The sequence below is a fragment of the Python bivittatus genome, unplaced genomic scaffold (assembly GCF_059951505.1).
Source record: "Python bivittatus isolate LINGU-HERP-01145 unplaced genomic scaffold, Pbiv_v1 ctg000020_np1212, whole genome shotgun sequence".
NCBI classification, from domain to species: Eukaryota; Metazoa; Chordata; class Lepidosauria; order Squamata; family Pythonidae; genus Python; species Python bivittatus.
In genome coordinates this window covers 92,888,411-92,898,003 of record NW_028277030.1, presented here as the reverse complement: position 1 = coordinate 92,898,003, position 9,593 = coordinate 92,888,411, and the positions used below count along the sequence as shown (strand labels likewise).

The following is a 9,593-nucleotide window of genomic DNA, read 5'->3' as shown; positions in this document are numbered from 1 at the left end:
TGTGTCCTCTGATTTTTATGATTAAAACAATGTACAATTCAGTGTCATTTTCTACTGGCATTCAAAAAGCTGTTGGACTTACTAATAACAATTCTACTAAGCATTCTTTGTTACAGTTTATACTAAGGTGTTAACTGCTACTGTCACACCCTAGAAATTTTGTCACACAGATCAGGTTATTATAAACTAAAGGAGAAAGCATGTCTTATGGGAGGAAGGATTTCATTTTATTATCTTACACATACATAAGTAGATGATCATAAGAATTTACATTTCAATTACAGTAAATGTAATATGGCTGAGTTTGGTATTTGTTGTACTCACATATTTCCCTCATTTTTTAACAGCCTGTGGAGAAAGATGCTAATATGGATAAGTTAATCAGACCTGTTATTATCAGAAGTAGCAAATTCTAAAATTATATCCACAAGTAAGTTTTAAGCACCTTGAATATCTCATCAGGAAATTTGAAGTGATAATAAATTCCTTTAGAGTTTTCATGTCTTACTGTTAAGAGTGACAATCTGAATTTTATTTCCTGTACCTTAAAATTTACAAAAATGAAGCTCAAAGCCCAAAAATTTTGAGACAGATCTTACAGGAATTACTCCAACCATTGTGATACGGAGTGAAGTATTAAATAATGATATGTTATATACTATGTCATGTATTTTTAAAACATAGCCACCATCTAATGGTGAGCCTAATCTGTCATGAAGTTAGGTACTACACTGTATGGATGTTACATTAAATGAATAAGATCGATCTTTTGGGGGTTTATAGTAACTTTTCAATACTACATGAGCCATATTGTAATAATAGAGATTAGGCTCATTGGTTGATGTGCGGATTTCTTTTGATCCAAACTGAAAAGTAATTCTATTTCAAAGCTTTCCTTGGGAACATCCTAAGAAACTAGTCTATCAAATTAAGGCAGGAGTGGGCTCATCTCTTAAAGCAAAATGGAGGGACCATTTACTGATAATTTGAGTGCACATGATTTGGGATAGCCATTATTTCAGTTTTGTAGATGCCTCACTACACAGTCATTTCTTCAAATTGCCACTTTTTTCCTTTGCCCCATCCTCACTTTCATGTTAATATTAATTAGGTTTAGATATAGAATTTAAATTTGAATTTAGAAGTTCGTGCCTCCATAAAACTCAGAATATTACTTACCATAGCTTTCTATTTAGGAACCTGTAGGAAGAAGAAATAGTTGCCATGTATCAGTCCTTTTTAGAAATACGGTATTAACAACGTTTGCCTAATGGGAACCATTTTTGTTTTAGATCCATTTCAAATTGCAAGCTTATTCCATACAGCAAGAGCATCCTGCACAAAAAAATTAGGTATGTACAATATTTTTAAATTTCAGTTTTTAAAAAGGGGAGAAGACAACTAAGTGATTTCTCAGTATGTATAATTTATTGCAGTTAGCACACAATTTAAAAATTCACCAACACACCAATAGTACAAAACTAAACAGCATTATAAGTTATTCCCCTCCCCCTCATGAAAATAAACATACTATGATTGTCAAGGCTAGATGTCAGTGTAATTCTTAGAACCAAAAAAAAAATGTGAAAATAAAGGGCAACCCAACCCCCCAAAACAATCACTCATGTCCACCAAAAAAAAAAAAGCAAAAGTAGTCCATTTTTTCAGACACTGATTGTCTTTTCTAAATTAATAAAAACAATGAATTTTTAAAACCTAGAGACTGTTCAAGTAACTAAAAATAATGCTCCAAGGCCATTTTCACAGCTTTTTTTGTTTGTTTTAAATGCCATTACAGCCAAATTAATATACATTTGACCAAAATATTTCCAAAACAGTCCAGTAATACACAATGGAGTTTTCCATTCAGTTTCTTAAGCACAAAAATAGGCTATGTTTACAGTAGTTAAGGCGATCAAATTCTAAACAAAAGCAGAAAAAAAAACATTTTCCATGCTACTCTCATAGACCTTATTTGTAAGTGCAAGACAGGAAAACAAACACTGTGCAAAATGCTTTTGCCCTACGTGTTGATCATTAAAACCAAACGTCAGGCTGCAGTCTTTGCTGTTTGGATACACAGTTCACAAACCCTCCCCCAACTTTTCTCCCACCATCCCCCCACCCTGTCCCATGTCAATCAAGGTTTTTAGTTCTTTTAGCCTGGGGCTTTTTCACTCCATAGAATCTTTTGAAGGGGTGAATAAAATGAACACCTATTGTTTATTTGTGCAGCAGGAATTCTAAAAATGCTCACATGGGTAAGTATATGCATCTAAGGTTGGAGCTGGTATGGGTTTGTGCAATCTTTTTTTTTATAAATGTTCACTGCACATGCAAATCTCTAAGCCTGTTTGTAAACATTACTATCTTCCTTTACATAGCTAAAATCAACATGTAGCTTTTGTTCAACTTAAAGACAATGGGCAATTAATTTAAATTATATAAAATAAAAACAGTGCATTTATGTTCTTCATAACACCAGTTTTTCCGGCGTTTTTTTCCTACTAAAAATTAAATAAGTTTTTAAAATCACTCATTAAAGTTATACAATGCAAACAAAGACAAAAATATACTGAAATGCATGCATTTCTGTAGCATTAATATTTACTTTTCAAGACTCAACTGAGAGCATTAACACAACTTGTCAATTTCTTTGACACCCCCCAACCCATTTAATCAATTACAGTATATAACAGTAATTCACATTTTAAATGCACAGTTTGCAACTGCTGAAACTGCAACATCCTTTTTCATCCCAAGCACGCCTTCAGAGTCCCCATGATTCCAGTGTATTTTCAAAAATCTTTTTTTTTAATTGGGAACTATTGTAGTTTACAAATTACAGTATAATAACAATCACTTTTGAAAAATTGAAACTCCAGTCATTTAGAAATTATATCACTTGGGTCTAAAAGCATTCAGGTTTCCCTGAGCTAGACAAGATGCATGCAGTTTAAAAAATGTAACTGAAGTGATAAAACACTGGAGATTACTGATTTAAGTGGAGATCGAAATGATGCAGTGTTGTAAATAATGTTAAATAGACTCTAACAATCACACTTGTTCAATTGCAGTTATTTTTAAAAGAAGTACTTACTTGGTGGGGAGACAGGGGAAGATTTTATGAAGTTTATTTGTCTTATTTCTATAGTTCATTATCAGAACACTAAGTAGTGAAATGTTCATGCTGCTTTAAAGTGCATAAAACAAGCTAATGGCCAAACTTTTAGTTAGTTTAAGGAAACAAGACTGCTTTTAGACTGTACCACAACTATATAGATTTATTTATATATATATATATATATATTAATTATATATATATAAAAATTCTATTTCCAAAGTTCTTGAGAGCTATCTTCTAATGTCCAGTCTCTGACAGTAGGTAAGCTCAGTGCTTCACTTTTGACAGACAATGAGTTCACTAGCTCACAGTGAAACTTCCGAATATGCCTGTAAAGGTCTCCAGACTGTGTGAACCTCCGCTCACACCACTTACAAGCGTGCGGCTTCTCCCGTGTGTGAACTACGGCATGGCGGCTCAGATTGTGGGAGTACTGGAAGCTCTTTCCACACTGGGTACAAGTGTATGGTTTTTCACCTGAATGAGTCCTCTCATGACGTTTCAAAGTGTACATGCAAGAAAAAGTCTTACCACACAAGGAGCAGGTTGGGACATTGACATCAGCGGCAGGCTTACTGCGGATCCCGTCCTGCTCTCGAAAGTGCGTACTTAAGTGAATCTGCAGAATGTGGGGACTAGGAAAGACTTTGTTGCAGAGGGGGCACATAAAAATTTGACCTGCAGGATTAAGTATGTTGGAGACATAAGGGAGCAGACTGCTGTCCATGCTCCCTTCCACCTGAACTCTCTCGTTCTCTGGAGTTATAATTTCATCATCACTGGCTTTGTCCTCTCTATCTAGCTCCCTCAAAACAGAATCGTCTCTCATAGGAGCCAGATGGGCTGGCTCATATGGTACCCTGTTATTAGTGCTCACACTTTCTTTCACAGTGCTATGCTCCATGTCATAGTCATTAGTGCCAACATCACTCTCATCACAGGATGTCTCTTTTTCCACCTTCACCTGCACCAGGTTGTTTCGCATCATATCCTGTGAAGAGAAATATGAATTGTTCAAATTCTCAACTCCAGAAAGGCTTGACTTGACAGACAAGTCCAGGACACAGTCAACATCTGCTGAATCCCTCACTGAAGTGACAGACCTCTGGGACAAAGACTCTGTTGAGCTGCAGGGGCTAGCTACTGTTTTTCCAGCTGCTGTTGCATGCGCATCTGCCTCCCCACCGCTCTGGGGAATCACTCCGGAGTCCGAGGGCAATCTCATCCACATGTTCCCAGGTTCAGCCGTCAAGTCCCTTTTGCTAGGCAAGATGCTCAATTTTTCATCTTCCCCTTCATCTTCGTCACTGGGTATGTCTCCTGCAATGTGGCTACTACCGTCAGAAAGACTCTCCACTTTGTCCGAACAACTTGAGGCATCTTCTTCCTTTTTAGTACTGTCTGCCTCGGTGGTGGCTTTTTCTTTCAGCTTCTTTTTGCAAACTTTGACAATGTCGTACATGTGGAGATAACTGGCAGCTGCTAGCACATCTTCAATGGGCAAATCTTTGAATTGGAGTTTCCCTTCATACATGAATTCAAGCAGGAGAGCGAAAGCTGGGGCTGTAACAATGTCGCTGTTCAGATGAACAATGTCTCTTTTGTCCAGCTGGTCCTTGTAAAATAGGTGGAAATACATGCTGCATGAAGCCAGTACAGCTCTATGTGCTCGGAATTGGGCATCTCCTACCAGAACAGTGCAGTCACAAAGAAAACCCTGATGCCTCTGTTCACTCAGGCACTGTAGTAAATGCCTGCTATGGTCAGGAAACTCCATGCTGTCTTCATAACCTAGGAGCAAAAAGATTTAATTAAACACTGGAAATATTCCTTGGCTTATACACTACTACATTTGATAATTCAGCAATGTCTACAAAGACCTGAAATAATGCCCTATACAGAAATGGAAATTGATAAATTAGTCAAGATTTCATGGCTTTCTGTTAACTACCTTTTGCAACTTTCAGAGTTCTATTAACTGTTTTGTTAACTGTAAAGAAACAGATTGGGAGGTGCATATGAGAATGAATATTCTGATTTATTAATTTGAAAGTTACAAGAGCTTTTACTATTTGAATTCAAAAGCAAACAAATCTGATATAACTTGCTTAATCCTAGATGAGGGGTAAAAACTAACCTTAACTGATTAAGATGATAATGGCTTCTAAAATATCTTGGCACAGATCATCGTTGGCCTCATCTGTGAATGCTAGCTTTTCAATTTTCTTTCTCTAACAAAATAACTGATTACCAGCCTCCCCCCCTTTAAAAATACACAAAAATGCAAACTCTAAAATTAAGAATCCTCCTTCTATTAAGACTGTTCTAGGTTATTGTTGCATATCAGTGGAAACAATTTCAGCATAATTCAGTAATCTTTTCTCCCTTTGGGGCATTGTATAACCATTCAAAATGAGCATTAGACTTTTCTATATAAATATCTTCATCTTCTTTATTTTCTACTACTTACAACTGAAGTTGTGCTAAACTAGTTATATACAGCTGCTTCATCTTTGGGCGTGATATGTTCTTAAAGTTACAATCTTGCCCAAAGTATATTCTACTGCTAGAATAAAGCAAGAAGATTTACAATACAATCACTTTAAGTGCCCCACAGCCAACATCAATCCTAATCCTTAAGAGGGCTAAAAATAAAGATTGGAGGGCAGCTCACAAGGTAGCTGTGATCAAATTAGGAGGCTGAAAGGACAGAGAGGGACGAAGAAGGAAGCTTATAAACATCTGATCCAGCTGACTGTGGCCATATGGCAGCTGCTGCCCAGATAAAGAGATTAAGAATAGAGGAGTGCGATTACAGCTGTCTGGCCAATTCAGGCAGCTCAAATCTACAAGTTCTAAATTAGTCGTGAAAACAAAACCCTTCTTTCAGCTATTGTTGTACTGAAATAAACTTTAACATATTTCAGGAAAAAAATAGGGTGAAACTGACCAAGTTACTTTTAAGGTAGGTGGGATCCTAAAGTTGAACAGACATTCAGGTCCTTTCCCCCCAAAAAAACTGGGGGGGGGAGGGCGGGGGGTATAAATTTCTAGATCTCTCAATGGCTTGGGCAAAGCATAAAGGTGAATAGTGTAAATCATCATGCATATTCATATCTTTTTTCCCCATTTCTATCAAATATATCATTTCAAACCTTATTTTCATATTTTTACTTTTAAAAACAGTACTCTTAGAATAGTCATAATTGCAATGCCAAAATGATTCCCTAAACTATAAATTACTTTTTCAGTGCTCATAATAAAAATAGGGGAACATCATCATTTAAATAGTTACTTTGATATTACTGCACAGGAACAAATACATCAACATGTATTTAAAGTCTTAATTACAATAGAAACTGGTATTCCCTTTTCACTGAACTCTACTTATTTTTCCTAAACATCATTAAACAAGTAATGGGATTTTTGTTTGGAAATTAAATAAACAAACACCAAGAGAGAAGCACACTGTAGCTAGCCTCCTGCTGTTCCTACCTTTAGCACACATAAACCTGATTAAGTCCTTTTGTCCGAGTCTTGCTGGCTCCAGGTCTGTTAGATCGGTGGAAAAAAGCAGACTAAGAAAGAGACAGATGCAAAGTGGAGATGATGTTAGAGAGGAATGAGATACCTTCCCTACACACAGATCTGCAAACACACTCACTCCCTGTCTGTGTGTTAGAATAAAAGGCTGAGGGATGGCAGGCTGTCAGCTGCTCTGACATCATGTTCAGATGGAAATGTTACCTCCAGCTGTGCTCCTTTTAATGCCATATGCTACTCCTCTACACTCCTTCCACCAGCTTTTTCTTAGGAGAACTTTTCTTGTCTGTTAGTATAAACAAAATACTTCAAAGTCTCTTTTTTCAAAACTTTCTAACAGAGAAAAGTAAAAAAAAACAAAAAACCTTAGACATATGGGGCTTCACTGCATGTACAGTATAGAAACCCTTCTGTCATAACTTTGGAGTCTTTTTTATACTGAGAACTTAGCCATCCATTTTTTTTTACTGAACCCAGAGGTTCATTTTAAGCAATTCATTTTATCCAACTTATTTATCTTGGTACACAATTCACCCTTTCTATCAATTTAGAAAGTACAGTCTAGAAAAACTTTTTATATATAAATATCAATGCAATTATAAGTTGTTAACTCATTCTGTTAATAACATAATGATTGCTTACATTTTTATGTACCATAAGGAACATTCTTTCAGGGCACTTATAAAAGTCATCTGCATGCTCAATTTGGTCTGCAGATTATACTATTGCGAATAACTTGTACTATACAAGGACAGAAATAATAGTAATACTCCCCTCCTAGTAGTAAACTTGTAAAAAGTGCAGTTATTTAAATGAGGGTTATTATATAAAACCTATTTTATCTGTGGCATGAAACTGAACTCTAAGTTTACTATTTATTAGTTAGGCAATAATATTATCACATACTTTAAAATTATTACTGTTTTTACTTTGTATGTATATAGTAATCCTATTTTTGAGAATAGAAAAAATGTTATGACCTCCCTTAACTTGACAGGAAAATGTTGTGAGTAATCGGGAAATAAAATAAAATGAAACAAGCTGTTCAGCACAGCAGAATGGACAAGTATCCAGCTTGCCAATCTTAGGCCACACACTATGTTTAATTAACAAAGTTCTCTGCACCATTTACTCATAACTCCCCTCCCCCAATCTCATTTTACTATAGTAGCTGGTTAATTCAAGCAATTTCCCTCTTGCCACTGTTCTTAATAGAATTTTACAAATCAAGAAAAAAATCTGGATGAATATGAGACAAACACGGTATGGTAGGTGACCCAATTGTGATCTTCCCCTTTTACCCGTCATAGAGAGTGACACCAACATGAAGATTAAGTCAGCTATAAGTTCATTTACCTCCTGACATATTGCAAAGTGTGTAAAGATTAAAGCAAGTAAATGCACAGAAGAGGGAGGCAGCACAGAAAGAAAAGAAGGAAGCAGGCAAATACGGGAATAGACCCTCTTATAGTAGTCAAAGGAACAACAAAAGGAAAGTAAGGAGAAGAGCTGAACACAAGAGTCCTGGGAAGGAACAAATCTCCTCTCTCCTCTCATCCACCCTGCCTTCTCCCCACAGCTGCACTGCTCTCCACATCACCTACCCCTTCTGACCTTTTGAGCTGTGAGACAAAACACACACCGCATAGCCTCTGCCACACACAAAGGACTCCCCCATCTGCTCCCGAGCTCAGCCCAGCCCAGCCCAGCCCCCCAGCAACCCCCCTCCATCTCCCATCCTGCAAGTGAGGCTGTAAACTCTGAACCTTGCAAACTTACTTGGGAACGGCTCCTTATTCTCCTGCAGTTGCAAACTGCTCTGGAGCTTCCTCTCTCCTCTCCTCTCCTCTCCTCTCCTGAAAGCCCCGTCCAGGAGACACACCTGAGTCTACCATCCAAAACAAGCTGCTCCCTCTCTAGCACATTAACCCCGGACGCCCTCCTACCTGCCCCCATCCCGTCTTTATGGAGCCCATTTCAGAAAATGAGGCTACCTCCCCCCTCCGCATCCCACCGAGCCCCCCCTCTCCCCCACCTGTTAAACCCTCCCCTCCCCCCCAAACCAGCTCACTTTAAGCGGCTCTCCAGGGTGACTCAAGGCATCCTTCTCTCCTCCTCCTGCCATCTATCTGAACGCCCTGCCCTCGATGCCACTTCCCCCAAAGCTGCCAATTGTCCCATAACAACCTAACACCCCCACCCCCAGCACAACAAGCAACCTGCGGCTCTTACTCCTTCCTTAGCAACACGGGACGGCTTCCGCGCACCCGGCCGCCCCCCTCCGCCCAGTCCCCGCGGGGTCAGCCTCGGGACTCACACTCTGGAGCGGCCCCAGGTCCCAGCCGCGCTCCTCCCTGCGCCGCTTCCTCCTCCTCCGGCCGCCACCGCCCCCTCCGCCGCGGCGGGCTCCCCGTGCCCCCGCCCGGCGTCCCGCTCGCTCCCCCCCACAAGTCCGCGAGTGAGTGAGGGGCCACCAAGCGGGGCAACGCTAGCGGGGCAACGGAGAGGAAGGCAGGGGAGGGAGCGAAGGGGCTCCCCGCGCTGTCTCAGCGGCGCCCCATTGCAGCGCCCCGGAGGATCCCGGGCCGGCGGAGCGGGAGGGAGGGAGGGAGAGGGGGCGGGGAGGCAGGCGCACACAGCGCAGGAGCACGCGCGGCGGCGGCACAGACGGGCCCGGGCTGCGGCAGCCAGATGTTTCCTTCACTCCCCTCCCTCTTCCCTTCCTTCCCCGAGCAGTTTCCCTGACTGACAGCGCAGCTGGCCCACAGCGCAGCTTCCTCCAATCAGCAAGAAAGAAAGTCGCTGATCGACAATCGAAGCCCGCCCAATGGTAAGAGGAGGAAGCGAAGCGAGCTCGGCTTTGTGGCTAATCAGCGTTTCGGGGCGGGCTTATTGGCTCCACAGGCGTGTTGCTGATGATTGAGAA

The 9,593-nt window shown here is 40.1% G+C and overlaps 1 protein-coding gene across 6 annotated transcripts; it reads right to left on the bottom strand.

Moving 5' to 3' along the window:
• Positions 1-1,406: 1,406 nt before the first annotated feature.
• On the bottom strand, positions 1,407-9,361 carry ZBTB18 (zinc finger and BTB domain containing 18). 6 transcript variants are annotated; one of them, XM_088144140.1, is made up of 4 exons: positions 8,985-9,044; positions 8,447-8,523; positions 6,620-6,702; positions 1,407-4,915 (listed from the first exon to the last, which is right to left on the bottom strand). In XM_088144140.1, exons 3-4 carry the CDS (start codon positions 6,630-6,632, stop codon positions 3,333-3,335), a joined length of 1,596 nt encoding a protein of 531 aa, XP_088000266.1. In that variant the 5' UTR covers positions 6,633-6,702; positions 8,447-8,523; positions 8,985-9,044; the 3' UTR covers positions 1,407-3,332. The 6 variants fall into 6 exon arrangements, with proteins under 6 accessions (XP_088000266.1, XP_088000273.1, XP_088000283.1 ...); XM_088144147.1 differs by lacking the exon at positions 8,985-9,044 and adding an exon at positions 8,739-8,974; XM_088144157.1 differs by lacking the exon at positions 6,620-6,702 and having other exon boundaries at positions 8,985-9,361.
• Between the last annotated feature and the right edge of the window lie 232 nt (positions 9,362-9,593).